Raw genomic sequence first — 21,528 nt, forward strand, 5'->3', positions numbered from 1 at the left:
ATTATAATCATTTAGCAGTAATGCTAATATGAATAAATGTTATCCAGATTCTGGCATGTTCGTTTAATTCGGCGACAATTCAGCCTGCCCCTCAACAAAAATGGAAACACATACACCTATGACAACTGTCTCAAAATGTGACATGGAGTTCACTGCAGTAAGCTTTGAACCAGTATTAGAATACTGAGCCCAGCAAACTGGTGTATTGTGGGTGGGCAGACTTGGCCAGGGACGCTGGATTCAGAGAGTTGCCAAACTAGTAATGTTTTACCTCCCTCCCTCCCCCCCCCCCCCTCTCTCTCTCTCTCTCTCTCTCTCTCTCTCTCTCTCTCTCTCTCTCTCTCTCTCTCTCTCTCTCTCTCTCTCTCTCTCTCTCTCTCTCTCTCTCTCTCTCTCTCTCTGTGTGTGTATTGTGCGAAGTGGGTGGGCAGAATATGGCCAGGGACGCTGGATTCAAAGTGATGCCAAAGTAGTAATAACCACTCGCTAAAATGGAGGAAGATGTAAATGTTTTGGATCAGCAGGCAGACCAATCTACGCCATGCCCTCCAGATTAGCTCATTATGTCACAAACTTAGCGTGTACCCTACCATCTGTATCCTGTCTAGGACCAGTTGCAGCAGGCAATCGTGTGTCTTTCGTTTGTGTACAATCTTTTCTAATAGATATTTCAAGTGACGAGCCGCACAGGTCTGACTAAAATTCATTCCTAGGACGTTTTGTTTGTAGAACTGCATCTGGATTTTCACTGAACTGTGACTGTAAACTGTCTGTGTGCACGGTGCAGTGGGTACCTGTCGTATCCACATATTGGGTAACCTTTAGTCCATCTTTTGGACTCCGTTTATTTTTCAGATCCACTCGGATGGCATCACGTGACTGCATGGATGGACATTCGTCGAAGTAGTTGTAAGGCAGAAGGAAGAACTGCAGGTTTCCACCCACAGTTGGCGTCACTGGGAGATCTTCAGTGTGGGGGATGTGGTACAATCCCATAGTGAGCCACAGAACAAGATCCTGAAAAACAAACTCACTAGAATTAATAACACTAAGTGTGGGGAATGTGGTATAGTCGACCACAATACAAGGTTATAAAACACAAACTGACTAGAATTAATAACACTAAGTGTGGGGAATGTGGTATAGTCGGCCACAATACAAGGTTATAAAACACAAACTGACTAGAATTAATAACACTAAGTGTGGGAATGTGGTATAGTCGACCACAATACAAGGTTATAAAACACAAACTGACTAGAATTAATAACACTAAGTGTGGGAATGTGGAATAGTCGGCCACAATACAAGATTATAAAACACAAACTGACTAGAATTAATAACACTAAGTGTGGGGAATGTGGTATAGTCAGCTACAATACAAGGTTATAAAACACAAACTGACTAGAATTAATAACACTAAGTGTGGGAATGTGGTATAGTCGGCCACAATACAAGGTTATAAAACACAAACTGACTAGAATTAATAACACTAAGTGTGGGAATGTGGTATAGTCGACCACAATACACGGTTATAAAACACAAACTGACTAGAATTAATAACACTAAGTGTGGGAATGTGGTATAGTCGGCCACAATACACGGTTATAAAACACAAACTGACTAGAATTAATAACACTAAGTGTGGGAATGTGGTATAGTCGACCACAATACAAGGTTATAAAACACAAACTGACTAGAATTAATAACACTAAGTGTGGGAATGTGGTATAGTCGACCACAATACAAGGTTATAAAACACAAACTGACTAGAATTAATAACACTAAGTGTGGGAATGTGGTATAGTCGGCCACAATACAAGGTTATAAAACACAAACTCACTAGAATTAATAACACTAAGTGTGGGAATGTGGTATAGTCGGCCACAATACAAGGTTATAAAACACAAACTCACTAGAATTAATAACACTAAGTGTGGGGAATGTGGTATAGTCGGCCACAATACAAGGTTATAAAACACAAACTGACTAGAATTAATAACACTAAGTGTGGGGAATGTGGTATAGTCGGCCACAATACAAGGTTATAAAACACAAACTGACTAGAATTAATAACACTAAGTGTGGGGAATGTGGTATAGTCGGCCACAATACAAGGTTATAAAACACAAACTGACTAGAATTAATAACACTAAGTGTGGGGAATGTGGTATAGTCGGCCACAATACAAGGTTATAAAACACAAACTGACTAGAATTAATAACACTAAGTGTGGGGAATGTGGTATAGTCGGCCACAATACAAGGTTATAAAACACAAACTGACTAGAATTAATAACACTAAGTGTGGGAATGTGGTATAGTCGACCACAATACAAGGTTATAAAACACAAACTGACTAGAATTAATAACACTAAGTGTGGGGAATGTGGTATAGTCGGCCACAATACAAGGTTATAAAACACAAACTGACTAGAATTAATAACACTAAGTGTGGGGAATGTGGTATAGTCGGCCACAATACAAGGTTATAAAACACAAACTGACTAGAATTAATAACACTAAGTGTGAGGAATGTGGTATAGTCGACCACAATACAAGGTTATAAAACACAAACTGACTAGAATTAATAACACTAAGTGTGGGGAATGTGGTATAGTCGACCACAATACAAGGTTATAAAACACAAACTGACTAGAATTAATAACACTAAGTGTGGGGAATGTGGTATAGTCGGCCACAATACAAGGTTATAAAACACAAACTGACTAGAATTAATAACACTAAGTGTGGGAATGTGGTATAGTCGGCCACAATACAAGGTTATAAAACACAAACTGACTAGAATTAATAACACTAAGTGTGGGAATGTGGTATAGTCGGCCACAATACAAGGTTATAAAACACAAACTGACTAGAATTAATAACACTAAGTGTGGGAATGTGGTATAGTCGGCCACAATACAAGGTTATAAAACACAAACTGACTAGAATTAATAACACTAAGTGTGGGGAATGTGGTATAGTCGACCACAATACAAGGTTATAAAACACAAACTGACTAGAATTAATAACACTAAGTGTGGGAATGTGGTATAGTCGGCCACAATACAAGGTTATAAAACACAAACTGACTAGAATTAATAACACTAAGTGTGGGAATGTGGTATAGTCGGCCACAATACAAGGTTATAAAACACAAACTCACTAGAATTAATAACACTAAGTGTGGGAATGTGGTATAGTCGACCACAATACAAGGTTATAAAACACAAACTCACTAGAATTAATAACACTAAGTGTGGGAATGTGGTATAGTCGGCCACAATACAAGGTTATAAAACACAAACTCACTAGAATTAATAACACTAAGTGTGGGGAATGTGGTATAGTCGGCCACAATACAAGGTTATAAAACACAAACTGACTAGAATTAATAACACTAAGTGTGGGGAATGTGGTATAGTCGACCAAAATACAAGGTTATAAAACACAAACTGACTAGAATTAATAACACTAAGTGTGGGAATGTGGTATAGTCGGCCACAATACAAGGTTATAAAACACAAACTGACTAGAATTAATAACACTAAGTGTGGGTAATGTGGTATAGTCGACCACAATACAAGGTTATAAAACACAAACTGACTAGAATTAATAACACTAAGTGTGGGGAATGTGGTATAGTCGGCCACAATACAAGGTTATAAAACACAAACTGACTAGAATTAATAACACTAAGTGTGGGGAATGTGGTATAGTCGGCCACAATACAAGGTTATAAAACACAAACTGACTAGAATTAATAACACTAAGTGTGGGAATGTGGTATAGTCGACCACAATACAAGGTTATAAAACACAAACTGACTAGAATTAATAACACTAAGTGTGGGGAATGTGGTATAGTCGGCCACAATACAAGGTTATAAAACACAAACTGACTAGAATTAATAACACTAAGTGTGGGAATGTGGTATAGTTGGCCACAATACAAGATTATAAAACACAAACTCACTAGAATTAATAACACTAAGTGTGGGAATGTGGTATAGTCGGACTACAAGGTTATAAAACACAAACTGACTAGAATTAATAACACTAAGTGTGGGAATGTGGTATAGTCGACCACAATACAAGGTTATAAAACACAAACTGACTAGAATTAATAACACTAAGTGTGGGGAATGTGGTATAGTCGGCCACAATACAAGGTTATAAAACACAAACTGACTAGAATTAATAACACTAAGTGTGGGAATGTGGTATAGTCGACCACAATACAAGGTTATAAAACACAAACTGACTAGAATTAATAACACTAAGTGTGGGAATGTGGTATAGTCGGCCACAATACAAGATTATAAAACACAAACTGACTAGAATTAATAACACTAAGTGTGGGGAATGTGGTATAGTCAGCCACAATACAAGGTTATAAAACACAAACTGACTAGAATTAATAACACTAAGTGTGGGAATGTGGTATAGTCGGCCACAATACAAGGTTATAAAACACAAACTGACTAGAATTAATAACACTAAGTGTGGGAATGTGGTATAGTCGACCACAATACAAGGTTATAAAACACAAACTGACTAGAATTAATAACACTAAGTGTGGGAATGTGGTATAGTCGGCCACAATACAAGGTTATAAAACACAAACTGACTAGAATTAATAACACTAAGTGTGGGAATGTGGTATAGTCGGCCACAATACAAGGTTATAAAACACAAACTGACTAGAATTAATAACACTAAGTGTGGGGAATGTGGTATAGTCGGCCACAATACAAGGTTATAAAACACAAACTGACTAGAATTAATAACACTAAGTGTGGGAATGTGGTATAGTCGGCCACAATACAAGGTTATAAAACACAAACTCACTAGAATTAATAACACTAAGTGTGGGGAATGTGGTATAGTCGGCCACAATACAAGGTTATAAAACACAAACTCACTAGAATTAATAACACTAAGTGTGGGGAATGTGGTATAGTCGGCCACAATACAAGGTTATAAAACACAAACTCACTAGAATTAATAACACTAAGTGTGGGGAATGTGGTATAGTCGGCCACAATACAAGGTTATAAAACACAAACTGACTAGAATTAATAACACTAAGTGTGGGGAATGTGGTATAGTCGGCCACAATACAAGGTTATAAAACACAAACTGACTAGAATTAATAACACTAAGTGTGGGGAATGTGGTATAGTCGGCCACAATACAAGGTTATAAAACACAAACTGACTAGAATTAATAACACTAAGTGTGGGGAATGTGGTATAGTCGGCCACAATACAAGGTTATAAAACACAAACTGACTAGAATTAATAACACTAAGTGTGGGGAATGTGGTATAGTCGGCCACAATACAAGGTTATAAAACACAAACTGACTAGAATTAATAACACTAAGTGTGGGGAATGTGGTATAGTCGGCCACAATACAAGGTTATAAAACACAAACTGACTAGAATTAATAACACTAAGTGTGGGAATGTGGTATAGTCGGCCACAATACAAGGTTATAAAACACAAACTGACTAGAATTAATAACACTAAGTGTGGGGAATGTGGTATAGTCGGCCACAATACAAGGTTATAAAACACAAACTCACTAGAATTAATAACACTAAGTGTGGGAATGTGGTATAGTCGGCCACAATACAAGGTTATAAAACACAAACTCACTAGAATTAATAACACTAAGTGTGGGGAATGTGGTATAGTCGACCACAATACAAGGTTATAAAACACAAACTGACTAGAATTAATAACACTAAGTGTGGGGAATGTGGTATAGTCGACCACAATACAAGGTTATAAAACACAAACTGACTAGAATTAATAACACTAAGTGTGGGGAATGTGGTATAGTCGACCACAATACAAGGTTATAAAACACAAACTGACTAGAATTAATAACACTAAGTGTGGGGAATGTGGTATAGTCGACCACAATACAAGGTTATAAAACACAAACTGACTAGAATTAATAACACTAAGTGTGGGGAATGTGGTATAGTCGGCCACAATACAAGGTTATAAAACACAAACTGACTAGAATTAATAACACTAAGTGTGGGGAATGTGGTATAGTCGGCCACAATACAAGGTTATAAAACACAAACTGACTAGAATTAATAACACTAAGTGTGGGAATGTGGTATAGTCGGCCACAATACAAGGTTATAAAACACAAACTGACTAGAATTAATAACACTAAGTGTGGGAATGTGGTATAGTCGGCCACAATACAAGGTTATAAAACACAAACTGACTAGAATTAATAACACTAAGTGTGGGAATGTGGTATAGTCGGCCACAATACAAGGTTATAAAACACAAACTGACTAGAATTAATAACACTAAGTGTGGGAATGTGGTATAGTCGACCACAATACAAGGTTATAAAACACAAACTGACTAGAATTAATAACACTAAGTGTGGGAATGTGGTATAGTCGGCCACAATACAAGGTTATAAAACACAAACTGACTAGAATTAATAACACTAAGTGTGGGGATGTGGTATAGTCGGCCACAATACAAGGTTATAAAACACAAACTGACTAGAATTAATAACACTAAGTGTGGGAATGTGGTATAGTCGGCCACAATACAAGGTTATAAAACACAAACTGACTAGAATTAATAACACTAAGTGTGGGGAATGTGGTATAGTCAGCTACAATACAAGGTTATAAAACACAAACTGACTAGAATTAATAACACTAAGTGTGGGAATGTGGTATAGTCGGCCACAATACAAGGTTATAAAACACAAACTGACTAGAATTAATAACACTAAGTGTGGGAATGTGGTATAGTCGGCCACAATACAAGGTTATAAAACACAAACTGACTAGAATTAATAACACTAAGTGTGGGGAATGTGGTATAGTCAGCTACAATACAAGGTTATAAAACACAAACTCACTAGAATTAATAACACTAAGTGTGGGAATGTGGTATAGTCGGCCACAATACAAGGTTATAAAACACAAACTCACTAGAATTAATAACACTAAGTGTGGGGAATGTGGTATAGCTACAATACAAGGTTATAAAACACAAACTTACTAGAATTAATAACACTTAAGTGTGGGAATGTGGTATAGTCAGCTACAATACAAGGTTATAAAACACAAACTGACTAGAATTAATAACACTAAGTGTGGGGAATGTGGTATAGTCAGCTATAATACAAGGTTATAAAACACAAACTGACTAGAATTAATAACACTAAGTGTGGGGAATGTGGTATAGTCGGCCACAATACAAGGTTATAAAACACAAACTGACTAGAATTAATAACACTAAGTGTGGGGAATGTGGTATAGTCGGCCACAATACAAGGTTATAAAACACAAACTGACTAGAATTAATAACACTAAGTGTGGGGAATGTGGTATAGTCGGCCACAATACAAGATCCTGAAACAGACTCACTAGAATTAATAACATAAATCTGAAACAAAATGTAAATAGCACTATTTATATGTATTGTCAAGATATGATGACTAGATAAATTTCTATATTTTCGGCCACTGACCACAAGTTGTGACATAAAATTGTATCGTTTGATTAGTATTTCATTACTTGTTAATAAATAAAACAACTGGTTACTGTCTTAACATATCGGCTTTATCCTGTTCAGATTCGCCATTCTAACTTTCGCAGGATAAAGCTGATAAAGTATACACTGACCGTGTTCACACTCAGGTGGAGGATACTTCTTTAGAATAAATGAATGTGTCATGTATATGTTCCTGATGTGATCATGATCAGAATACAATTTCACTCTTCCTACACTGCCTGTAAGAGGACTGCCACTCTCCCATGACTGGTTTGACGAAATGAAGCTTGTTCGCAACCACACCGTCTTGCCAAGTAGAAAAGATATATTGGTTAATATCATGTTTAAGATCAATGTCGGGCACACCGACCCTGGAATGAGGCAACTCTAAAGCTGAACTGGCAGCTGTATCTGTCTTTCCAATACCCTTAATGCCAGTGTGACTGATTACAATATCTTAATTAGCAATAAATAAAAATACACTTTTGTATGAACATCCCAATTAATGGATGTTCTATCTTCATATTTTATAAAGCTTGGAGACCGAAAGTGAGTGTAATATATTTGGATTCCACAGAATCCTTAATTTGTTCTACGGCTTGAATGATTGCCCAGGATTCCACAGTAAAAATAGATGCTGAATCTGGCAATCTCATAGAAAGTATGGCATCTGATGGTAAAACTGTAGCACAAGCCACAGAGTTCCCATCCCATGATCCTTTCATATAAACAGGAATGTAATCACGGTACCTCTCTTGAATTTCCATGAAGTGCTCTTTTTAAATAACTGGATCTGTGTGATCCTTTTTCAGATGCATAGGATCAAATACAATTTTGGGTGGTTTGATACACCAGGGTGGCAGTATGACGTATGGCGGTGTTTCCATAATGTCCGTTAAATCAGTGTTTGAAAAGGATAATAACTGCTTAATATGAAGACCAAATATGAAAATGGCATTTGGCTTCACATCAAACAACTTCATATATTTATTATCAAACACAGCATTATACATGTGCTGGATGTTTTGCATTGACTTAATCTTCGTGGCATACTACAGAGAAAGCTTTGAAAGTCTGGCACCCATTCTAGGTTCGTGTGCATCAACATACAGGCTCTCCACAGATGATGTTCTAAAAGCTCCAAGGCAAAGCCTAAGCCCTGGTTGTGTATATGATCTAGCATCTGCAAGTAAGACTTACTTGCTGATCCATACCCAATACACCATAATACAGGTTTGATCTAATTAAAGATTTATACATACGAAGCATAACCTTTTGGTCATTCTGTATTACCAATAACCTTTAAAATGTTAAGGGCCGTTAGACCCTTCTTTTTAACATATATTACTCCCAGAAATATAGTCTCCTCAACTACTAGAATTGGACTTATGTCAAGAAACACCTGTGGGTGTAAGTGGAGACCTCGTTTCCAGCAGATATGCATACTTAAAATCTTTGACTTTGAGAATCGAAAGCCATTGTCAGTCGCCCATTGTTGAAGCTTATTCAAACAAAGCTGCAAATAACGTCTGATAATACTCATATTGGAAGATCTGAAAAAAATCTGAAAATCATCAACATACAATGAGATATCAATACCAGGTTTTAAACACTGTGTGATGCTGTTTATGTTCACATAAAGTAGGGTAACTGACAGGATGCTACCTTGAGATAAGCACATCTCTTGCGGATTAGTGTCGAAGAACGTGGATCCGACACGTACCTTGAAAGACCTATCTTTTAAGAAATTTGACATATAATTAGGCATACGACTTCTTAGGCCCATGCCATTGAGGACTTTCAAAATCCCATACTTCCACAATAAGCCAGATAAAGAAAAATACCGATACCAAAAATGCTGGTTATTGATGATATCGTCGTACAAAATGTTTCAAATCTAACAAGATGGTCAACCATACTACGTCGAGATCTGAACCCATATTGCACGTTAGTAAGCAATTTGTGGGACTCAAAATACCAGACAAGTCTATGATGGATTATTCGTTCCATGGTTTTACAAATGTAACTTGTTAAAGTGAAAGGACGATAACTGGTAGGATTTGTTGGATCCTTACCAGGCTTAGGAATAGGAATAATAATTGTCTTCTTCCAAACAGAAGTAAAGTCACCAGAAGTCCAAATTGTGTTATAGATATTTAATAGAACTATCAAGGATGATTCAGGTAAGTGCTTTAATAGTTGATAGTGTATTTCATCTGATCCCACTGAAGTATCATGTGCTCTATGAAGAGCATCCTGCAACTCCTCCAAAGAGAAGTGTCTGCTGTATACTTCAGTATTTTGAGATAAAAAGTTAATAGGTTGCTTTTCAGCTCTATTTTTAACATGTAAAAACATCTGTACTGCATGCAAAAGACGAGTTATAATTTATTTTATCTGCCAAATCATTGGCAATGTCATGATGAGATGTAAAATGCTGACTTTCTCCATCTACAAAACTGACCTCGTCAACAATACCGTCGTCATCTGCTACAAATGTAGTGAAGTTGACTGTGGGCAACAGCGAATCAAATAATCCATAGTGCGAGCTGCTCTGTCTTTCGTCGTCCTTCACCTTGGTCACAGCCATCTGGTAGCGGGCCCACGAAATGGAAATCTCGTTGTTCTTGTCTTCTGGAAGGAGCTGCTTTGACATGCCACTCATGAGAATCCTAGCCAATAAAAATATACAAATATTTTCCAGAGGTTGCGAAATGAAGATGACAGTCAACTGGATAGTTGGAATCTAACTTATCACCAGATACAAAAATCATAGCTGTATTTGACTGATTATGATATATCTGACAATCTTTAGTTACTAGTATGAAGCTCCTTTAGTTTTTAGCAAAATCATGCAAGAAGTACGAATGTTGTCAAAAATAGGGTATAATAGCAGTAATACCTCGAAAGTTTAAATGCTCTTTGCAAACGACGATTTAAGCACATGCACTAAATCAAAACAACAAATGACATCATCATTTTCTCACAGGCGGCACGGACTGCCCTCTGTTACGCCATGAATTTACACCCAAAGATTAATGGTTGAAAACGAAGCTGTTCTGTAGTTAAGCAGTAAACAGTGTTGAATGTCGGCTATCTACCATACTTGCCTGTAGGCAACTAAACAGTGTTGAGTGTCGGCTACCATACTTGCCTGTAAGCTCTCTGTACACCTTGGGATGTCTTCTTGTTGTTGTTAAATATAAGATGGTATTTCAGGTGGTCGAAGTTGAACTTGTAAGCTGCGTCTAATTCCGTCCGTCTGAGATGGTGATCAAACTTCACCTGCCAGTAGGTGTCGCCATCATTGCCAGTCGTCTGCTCGTTGGACACTTCCTCTGTTGAAATATCGAGAGTCTCATAACGATTACGCGTGCCCAGTATATCAATATCCACCTTGAAGTTGAACAGATGCTGATGGATATTCCCCAGAATGTTATCATGCATTTTAAAGCCGTAACTATGCTTTTCCTGCGAATAGAATGTAGTAAATATGTATCCAGTCGAGTGAACTTTGACTTCTATGGCACCATTTTGATAGAAGTTAAAATCTATCACATAATCGTAGTTGGAGATTACAATAATGCTTCTGAGGGTGAGAGCGCTGTTCAGCATCCCGGAATACCACTGACCCTCGTTCTGGGCGTACGACATGTGACGACGTAGTGGAACACCCAGATTCTGCTCAAATAAACAGAACACGTTACTCAGATAGCCAAGGTCTTCTGTAGATTCCACAAGAAAAGACTTCCCAATAAGTGTTGCCGTGAGGGGACAGTCGGCTCCGGGAACTAAAGCTCTACAGCGTGTTCCCAAGATACTAACACTGTCGAGAAAATCTGCCGCTCGAGCAAGCGAACTGTAGCCAGAGTAGAACACGGCTATGTCCTGAAGACCTATTTCATACGCAATCCTGGTGTCTTTGAAGCGGACATTGTAGACCTGAGGTCCCGTAAGAACAGACATTCTGAAATCAAACTTCCACTGCATGTATCGTACCTCCCTGTTATGAACACTGTATCGTTTACCATCAGGTTCCACTAGCTGTGGTGGTCTCTGAGACTCTGCGGGTATCCGTGGACCTCTTTGATGCATTGAAGAGAACAGATCCTCTGAGTAATCTGGAAATGGAATTGTGTGTTTAACCATGTCACTGCTATTGTACCGAATAGCCAAGTCCGTGAGGTTTGCGAATTCCTGGCCAGCATAGACGACCTTCTCTATGAACATTTCGGAAGGATCTGGAGAATTAATGTTTACCAGGAAACTTAAGTCTGTTGGGTGCAACGTTCCATATTCGATATTCTGGTAAATACCCAGCCAAATCTTTCTTTCAGGACGTCCAATAATTCCAGAAGATACGGGTGTAGGGTATATTGTTAAACATTTCATGCCACAGTTGACAAAGGTAGCACCATAACTTTCAAGTAAAATATATTTAATTTCTTTGTCAATAATAGGCACAATAAACTCAAAAACGGCTTTAAACTCGAATTTTGAAAACGGTCTGAATGAGAAGTTAACAGGGTTTCTGTAGGCAGTGGAGTTATACAAGTCACAGTAAACAGGTGTGGGTAAAGGACCTACAATATACTCCTCCACTACAGGAAGCTGTTTGTCTCCCCTGAACACGACAATCTTGGCTTTCCGATGCGGCTGTGCTTTTCCCTCGTCCAGAAATGCCAATACGTCTTCTTTCCTTGGCAGAAACAAATCTGCTGCATACAAATAACTTGTGTTCATACTGGCCCTCGATGGCTTCACTAGATTGAGTTTTGATAAACCATAAATGTATTTGTGAACAGCACGTAGTTCAGCTTGTGTCAAGTCATGAAAAGGACCAGGATTTAAAGAGTCTAACGTGTCTATGTTCTCTGTTTGATGTCCTCCACACACCCGACCTCCAGATGTCTCTGTTGTAGTGTATTCCTTGACCACCAGTACAATGACGACTATCAGCATGATCGCTAAACACACGGCCAGCACAAGCGAGACGAGCCGCCATTGTCGAATTCTTGTGTTCAGTCGAACTTCCTCTCGATGATTCATCATACTGAGGAAACACACAAAACCAATGCTATAACACAGAGTAGTATTACAATATAAAATGAGGTATAGGTAGAAGCAGACAGTTTGAGGAAACACACAAAACCAATGCTATAACAGAGGGTAGAGGTTTAATATGAAATGAGGCATAAGTAGACAGTTTGAGGAAATACACAAAACCAATGCTATAACAGAGGGCAGAGGCTCAATATGAAATGAGGCATAAGTAGACAGTTTGAGGAAATACACACAACCAAGCTGTAACATAGAGGTACACTACAAAAAACCCCAATGCTTTCAAACATTTCAAATTAGAACGTGGATGTAGGCAAGGCGACCCCCTCTCGACATATAATTTTATTATGTGTGCAAAAAGTCTTGCAATATTAATTTGAAATTCTCACCAAATAAATTGTTTAAAAATAGGTGGACAGGAATTCCTCTTATCACTATATGCAGACGACACAACGTTTATTCGAGATGGAACTCCCAAATCCTTTTAACATACCTTAATAGTTTTATATTTATATAATAATGCTTTTGGCTTGAAGATAAACTATTCGAAATCGAAAGTCATATAGTAAGGCAGCAAAAGATGTCTATGAAAATTAGACTGGGTGCAGAACATTTTGAAATATTAGGAGTAAAGTTTTCAGCTGACTTAAAACAAATTAGTGTAATCAATTTTGAAATAAAAATTAATGATGAAAAATGTAATAAAAATCTGGCTCTGTATTGATACCCATTCCTAACTTAAGTATACCTAAATCTAAAGTATCATACTAAACTAGTCATCACACGAGTTGGCATTCATAAAAGTACTCAAGTATGATACATGTTTTAGTATGATACGCAAATCTGAGCAATCTGCCTATAGTTTGTCACGTGTGGTTGCTAGGGTCTCAAGACACATTTCATGTTGATTTCCAAATATTGGCTCTGTGCCAACACCTTAGAAAGAGACAAACTATTGCGCTAACACCGATAGTGACGATGTAAAGGGCCACAGGAGAAAGCCAGATTTATCTGAGGTTAAGAAATTCTGTTTATTATGATGATACAGACGTGAATTTAGTACTTATCATTCGCTATATGTTCCTCCACCCTTCCACCCGTACAACCTTGACAACCAATTAACAATAGTGCCAACTTCCCAACAAAAATATTTAACTTTGGATGACATATTATCGTCATAAGAGTGGAAAACGACCTATATTTTACCATTTCTGTGTATGAAAGACCCAACTTTACTATGCTTTCTATATAGAATCATACATCGAATAATAAAAACAAATATTTCTTAATACCCCTTTTCTATGATTTTCAAAGACTGTTATTTGAAAGAAAACTTTAAAACTTTTTTTTTCTGTTCTCAGCTGTACTGCTATCTTGGTATTAGTCACACGATTGTCACGGCGTCTGCTGGCAAAACTCTGTTTACAGATACTTGCCAAAAATACAGGGCCGTAGCTAAGGGGGGGGGGGGGGGGGGGGGGGGGGGGGGGGGGGGGGGGGCAAGGGGAAAAAAATCCGGAAAGCATTATAGAAACTTAAAGAAAATTCTCTTCTCAACTGTTTAAGGAGTTTTAGACTATTAACTACTCAGTTGCCCCCCCAAACAAAAAATCCTAGCTACGGCCCTGAAATATATGGTCCTTATATGTTTTAACATAAATATCTTTCTAGATATCTGTTTATATATTTATTAAAACTCAGAATGCAGCCTATATTTGTTTTACCTAAAAAAAAATACCATTATAGCTATACATTTGCTCAACTTATGCAATGAAATTGCAAGACATCAGAACCGTTATATTCGTTTTCCTAAAATGTTGTCTGTTAACACTGTTTCTTTAGAATTCCATATTGTAATTTATCTTAAAATATTAAAAATATTTTTTATAAATTATCATAACTACGTTTTGTTGAACAATATACATGTTTTGATAAAACACTGAACAGTTTTGTGTTGGAAAGGTTTGGCTGTGAGCGTTTAATTCACCAAAACAGGTTACGTAGTTAACAACATTTACGGCTGATCCATGTTACAGTTTTTGACGCACTTGCGGTAATTTCGCTACATAGCGGCCAGTTTAGTGCTCATTTGAAGTGTAGAAATACTAATAAAAGGGTAGCTATTTGGATAACAACTGTATTAATAAATATTGATGTTTTAGAACTGAATGCTTATGCTCACCGAAACTGGTTTACCCATGATATATTAAAGAAGTTGGCAAAATTTATAAATGTAATTTGCCAGGTTTTTAAACGCCCTGGTAATTGAATACTAGTATCTCATGTCATAATCAAAATTGATTCCTATCTATATTACAATTATTATTATTATTATTATTATTATTATTATACTTGTTACTACTACTACTGCTACTATTATTATTATTAAAACTACTATTATTGCTATTATTATTACTACTATACAGTGACTACCAATTGCTATATATACACCAGTAAACACGTATTATGTATTCTATATTATTAGGTGTATATTTTGTCCTCTTGTTGACCATCTTGTCAAATTTAGTCAATATATTATATCTGTTCCCCTAGCTCCGTTGTTTATAAATATATTATAAATAATTGTCCTTAAAAGTTTCAGCTGCATGAAAATACCAGTACTAATTATTCTTCAATGTTTGCGTACTTAGAGTCACCGTTAGATACCATTTATCTCACGAGTTGTTTCAAAATGTATCTAACGAGCGAAAGCGAGTTTGATACGTTTTTAACGAGTTGTGAGATAAATGGTATTTAACGGACACGAATGTATTATTCTATTTCTTACATATCCTCAAAAACCGGGTTTTAAGCAAATTTTAACATCTTTATCAACTAAAAGATATTTACAACCTTTTGCACTTGTAGCTGCTTTACGCGTCAGACACATGATTGCCAGGTTAACTATCCATCACAATGTAATCGATTTCCATCGTCCTGTTTTTTTATTGGACGTATGGCATTGGTGACCTGGTCATCGCGTAGGAGCAGCCAGTTGTATGTATTGGAATTGTGAACACACGTCCGTATGTAAACAACTATGTGTTACCAAAAATAACACATGATGTTCTCAGCAACGGGTGTGTAAGAAACGGCTGTATCATGAATACCAGCGATTGTTCTCACGCGGCTAGATTCCAGTTTTGATTCAGCACCCTACTTCACCGTCGTCTGCCAATAGTCGAGTAAGAGAATTGATGCCAGTCTATTGGGCGCATGCACCGTTAAAACGTGATATTCTTTTCTAAAAGTAACAGTAGAACTATTATGATTGACACTGTCTACATGCTGCATGCACCGTTAAAACGCGATATTGTTTTCTGAAAGTAACAGTAGAACTATTATGATTGACACTGTCTACATGCTGCATGCACCGTTAAAACGCGATATTGTTTTCTGAAAGTAACAGTAGAACTATTATGATTGACACTGTCTACATGCTGCATGCACCGTTAAAACGCGATATTGTTTTCTAAAAGTAACAGTAGAACTACATGTATTATGATGGACACTGTTTACATGCTGCATGCACCGTTAAAACGCGATATTGTTTTCTGAAAGTAACAGTAGAACTATTATGATTGACACTGTCTACATGCTGCATGCACCGTTAAAACGCGATATTGTTTTCTAAAAGTAACAGTAGAACTACATGTATTATGATGATTATGATGAAAACGGCTAGATTCCAGTTTTGATTCAGCACCCTACTTCACCGTCGTCTGCCAATAGTCGAGTAAGAGAATTGATGCCAGTCTATTGGGCGCATGCACCGTTAAAACGTGATATTCTTTTCTGAAAGTAACAGTAGAACTATTATGATTGACACTGTCTACATGCTGCATGCACCGTTAAAACGCGATATTGTTTTCTGAAAGTAACAGTAGAACTATTATGATTGACACTGTCTACATGCTGCATGCACCGTTAAAACGCGATATTGTTTTCTAAAAGTAACAGTAGAACTACATGTATTATGATGATTATGATGAAAACGGCTAGATTCCAGTTTTGATTCAGCACCCTACTTCACCGTCGTCTGCCAATAGTCGAGTAAGAGAATTGATGCCAGTCTATTGGGCGCATGCACCGTTAAAACGTGATATTCTTTTCTGAAAGTAACAGTAGAACTATTATGATTGGACACTGTCTACATGCTGCATGCACCGTTAAAACGCGATATTGTTTTCTGAAAGTAACAGTAGAACTATTATGATTGACACTGTCTACATGCTGCATGCACCGTTAAAACGCGATATTGTTTTCTAAAAGTAACAGTAGAACTACATGTATTATGATGGACACTGTTTACATGCTGCATGCACCGTTAAAACGCGATATTGTTTTCTGAAAGTAACAGTAGAACTACATGTATTATGATGGACACTGTTTACATGCTGCATGCACCGTTAAAACGCGACATTGTTTTCTAAAAGTAACAGTAGAACTACATGTATTATGATGGACACTGTTTACATGCTGCATGCACCGTTAAAACGCGATATTGTTTTCTGAAAGTAACAGTAGAACTACATGTATTATGATGGACACTGTTTACATGCTGCATGCACCGTTAAAACGCGATATTGTTTTCTGAAAGTAACAGTAGAACTACATGTATTATGATGGACACTGTTTACATGCTGCATGCACCGTTAAAACGCGATATTGTTTTCTAAAAGTAACAGTAGAACTACATGTATTATGATGGACACTGTTTACATGCTGCATGCACCGTTAAAACGCGACATTGTTTTCTAAAAGTAACAGTAGAACTACATGTATTATGATGGACACTGTTTACATGCTGCATGCACCGTTAAAACGCGATATTGTTTTCTGAAAGTAACAGTAGAACTACATGTATTATGATGGACACTGTTGACATGCTGCATGCACCGTTAAAACGCGATATTGTTTTCTAAAAGTAACAGTAGAACTACATGTATTATGATGGACACTGTTTACATGCTGCATGCACCGTTAAAACGCGATATTGTTTTCTGAAAGTAACAGTAGAACTACATGTATTATGATGGACACTGTTTACATGCTGCATGCACCGTTAAAACGCGACATTGTTTTCTAAAAGTAACAGTAGAACTACATGTATTATGATGGACACTGTTTACATGCTGCATGCACCGTTAAAACGCGACATTGTTTTCTAAAAGTAACAGTAGAACTACATGTATTATGATGGACACTGTTTACATGCTGCATGCACCGTTAAAACGCGATATTGTTTTCTGAAAGTAACAGTAGAACTACATGTATTGTGGTGGACACTGGCTGCATGCTGCATGCACCATTAAACGCGATATTCTTTTCTGAAAATAACATTGAAACTATTGTGATGGAAAATGGCCGCATGCTTACTTAATTAAATGCGTTTAGCTTACGTTCTCACCTGACAACAAGACACGAGTTTGGTAAAAAACACAATCCCACCACACTCTGTAAACGTATAACAGAACGTCGTCTGCGAATAAAACCAAAAACACGTAGACCTACTGATCCGCTGTCGGTTCCGAGAGAGAAACGGGAGGATACTGGGGGAGGAGACTGGGGGAGTCACCAGTGAACACGTGAGCTCGTGTGTACACGCCACAGCATGGCGATACGAGGCGCCACACAAACCCTGTGGATTGGAGTCGGAATACAGAACAGTGTTAGCGTGTTGATAATTTCCAACCAGATGTTTGCAGGCTGAAAGCAACGCGACTATCTTTCAATGGCGGATCCATCGCCAATCTAATTAAAATTAGCTCCACTATTACATGTGGATCTAAAGACTGCCAGTTGGAGCTCATGTCCACCAATCAAAACCTTACTTGCAGAATCCTGCCAGTGATTTAAAACTAACAACACTGCGTAGTCCCCAATGTCCAGGTAACATTTCGTCTGTAAATAATAATTTAAATATTGACCAATCACACTTCGCCTTTTATAACGTTATTTGGGAGCATACAAATTTTAAAAATATCGGGCGAGTCTATTTTAGTGGCCGCAGTACAGCGAACCATACCAATACCCTACGGGGTGGGTTATCAGTCTTCAATTTTACATTAAAAATTATTTATTTATTTATAAAATTAAAAAAAACCTAAATCAGTCTTCAGTTTTACATTACAAATTATTTATTTTATAAAATAAAACATGTTTTAAGGCATTCGTAATTCACACGAAACATGTCGTATACCCTCAGGATAATTCGGAATGTTTTCAAATTATTTTTAAATCACTGGCAGGATTCTGCAAGTAAGGTTTTGATTGGTGGACATGAGCTCCAACTGGCTGTCTTTAGATCCACATGTAATAGTGGAGCTAATTTTAATTAGATTGATCCATCGCAGGCCTTTTCTTTCTTTTTTTTCTTTTTTTTATCACATTAATGTTTGCCATTATAACCAAAATCTGATATAGAGTTTGTAACCGATCCGCCAGTGCCCCCCCCCCCCCCCCCCAAAGTCGTTCCTACGGGCCTGCACCGTGACGTTGAGCACGAGACATAACGTGGGTGGGGGACGGGGTGCTTGACTTGTCACAGCAGGGCATGGCGGTAGCGCAGGACTATGTTGTAATCCATTGACCGTCATTTTTTATTTTTGTTTTGTTTAACGACACCACTAGAGCACATTGATTTATTAATCATCGGCTATTTGATATCAAACGTATGGTAATTTTGACAGTCATAGAGAGGAAACCCGCTACTTTTTTTTATACCTGTCGTGGTGCACTGGCTGAAACGAGAAATAGCCCAATATTCCCACCGACGGAGATCGATCCCAAACGGACCGCGCATCAAGCTACCACTGGGCTACGTCCCGCACTCCCATTGTCCGTCAACCGCACGACTGATGATGCGAAAAATATAAAGTACGAAAAAGATGTTCATGAATAACAGCCAATCCGTTGTAAATATGGGGATAAAATTCAAAATGTAAACGTTTTCGGCAATAAATATTATTAATATGAATCGTATCTTTAACTAATGAAACAACTATGTTATACACCCACCTATAATCAGCATATATCCCTGCAGGGTACCCTAATATTTATGAAAAATGTATTACATTAATAGTGTGTTAAATATTAAAAAAACAAAAACAAATCTAGTTCCTATGTTTGCTAAAAACAATAATGAATTAAATAATAGATCATATATTTGTCCTCCAAATATCGTGTAATTTCCATAATTGTTATAAAACAGACCTGCAGAACAATAGTCTCCCTTGTCAGGGTTGCTAATGAAGTCATTACAAAGTTCGCGCGCTCTAAAGTTGGAAAGCAAAAGGTGGCTTATCGATAGACGAAAATTGAGGTTAATCCGACATGTAAGTATGAGTATTTTCTTGCGTATTTTAATTTACTGTCATTACCGTATAACCCATATAATTACACAAGCACTAATTAACAAAACACAAATTATATTTCGTAGACATTCATACAGATACGTTCAAGATAAGAATATTAATTTCTGGCCTACTAACTTCGTGAGGCCCCAGTTGTGTTCATATTTGTGTAATTGTTATCTGGAAATAATAATTTCCGTAATGGCATGTGCGTTACGGAAATGACACTAACACTTTATTTTTGCCAGAAATCTGCAACATGCCAGTGTTACAACCTCATTTCCAAACATTGACTGTGTATGTGTATTTAAATTAACAGAATGTTTCTGACGAAGGACCATGTGTGCAGGTGTGGACGGTCATGGGATCAATCACTCCGAGGACATGTCAAATTCTCTCCCGTCCCAACCAGTAACCCATGACTATGGTATGTGCTATCCTGTCTATGGGAAACTTCAAATAAAGCATATATTGCTGCTGTTTAGTAGGAGTAGTTTATGTAGCCTCTCACGCTACCTAGACCACATGTAGAAATAACCATTTGTTACATCAAATATTTAACAGCCAAAATTAAAAATATACTGAGATGTCATTATATGTTCCATTTTCTTCAAGAAAACCTTTTGCATTTTATAAAAGCTACAATTAAAAACAAAAGGCAGTGTAATTGAAGAAAATGCAACCTAACTAAAATTTATACTAATGTCCATGATGAAAGTTTAATCACACTTATTTTCATTAACAGGTCAGCACAAAATCCACCAAGAGGCATCACTGTGTTGAAGCAAGTTCGAGTTAAATCCACCAAGAGACATCACTGTGTTGAAGCAAGTTCGAGTTAAATCCACCAAGAGACATCACTGTGTTGAAGCAAGTTCGAGTTAAATCCACCAAGAGACATCACTGTGTTGAAGCAAGTTCGAGTTAAATCCACCAAGAGACATCACTGTGTTGAAGCAAGTTCGAGTTAAATCTACCAAGACACATCACTGTGTTGAAGCAAGTTCGAGTTAAATCCACCAAGAGACATCACTGTGTTGAAGCAAGTTCGAGTTAAATCCACCAAGAGACATCACTGTGTTGAAGCAAGTTCGAGTTAAATCCACCAAGAGACATCACTGTGTTGAAGCAAGTTCGAGTTAAATCCACCAAGAGACATCACTGTGTTGAAGCAAGTTCGAGTTAAATCTACCAAGAGACATCACTGTGTTGAAGCAAGTTCGAGTTAAATCTACCAAGAGACATCACTGTGTTGAAGCAAGTTCGAGTTATTGTACTTTATGATGGTTTACCTTTTCCAGGAATAATTGTTGACGTTGATGATTATGATGATGATGATGAATTTGACGTTAATGTGATGCATAAACTTGGTCGAAATCGGGTTTTTTTGCCAACGATGAAGGATATTTTATGATACCACACATAATAACATTACTAGAGGAACCTTTAAGACCTGTGTCAAAAAAACACATTGAGGTGGATCCAAAAATATGGCGATTTATAGAGAATCCACTCTGGTGGCATCACGTGACTGCATGGATGGACATCCATCGAATTAGTTGTA

The 21,528-nt window shown here is 37.3% G+C and overlaps 1 protein-coding gene across 1 annotated transcript; it reads right to left on the reverse strand.

Annotated features, from left to right (window-relative positions):
• Window positions 1-371: 371 nt before the first annotated feature.
• LOC121384597 (putative amine oxidase [copper-containing]) lies at window positions 372-12,558 on the reverse strand. Its single transcript, XM_041515056.1, has 3 exons — window positions 10,703-12,558; window positions 10,013-10,220; window positions 372-1,017 (listed from the first exon to the last, which is right to left on the reverse strand). Exons 1-3 carry the CDS (start codon window positions 12,508-12,510, stop codon window positions 697-699), a joined length of 2,337 nt encoding a protein of 778 aa, XP_041370990.1. The 5' UTR covers window positions 12,511-12,558; the 3' UTR covers window positions 372-696.
• Between the last annotated feature and the right edge of the window lie 8,970 nt (window positions 12,559-21,528).

This window comes from Gigantopelta aegis, chromosome 10, assembly GCF_016097555.1.
Source record: "Gigantopelta aegis isolate Gae_Host chromosome 10, Gae_host_genome, whole genome shotgun sequence".
Taxonomy (NCBI): Eukaryota; Metazoa; Mollusca; class Gastropoda; order Neomphalida; family Peltospiridae; genus Gigantopelta; species Gigantopelta aegis.

What these genes read in the sequence shown, in the direction of transcription:
- LOC121384597 (XM_041515056.1), bottom strand. Translation starts at nt 12,510, where the DNA reads ATGCTGATAGTCGTCATTGTACTGGTGGTCAAGGAATACACTACAACA. An exon ending in GGTGTACAGAGAGCTTACAG is followed by an intron (nt 10,221 to 10,702) that starts GCAAGTATGGTA and finishes TTTATTGGCTAG; the next exon opens with GATTCTCATGAGTGGCATGT. An exon ending in ACGACGGTATTGTTGACGAG is followed by an intron (nt 1,018 to 10,012) that starts GTCAGTTTTGTA and finishes TTTGTTTTTCAG; the next exon opens with GATCTTGTTCTGTGGCTCAC.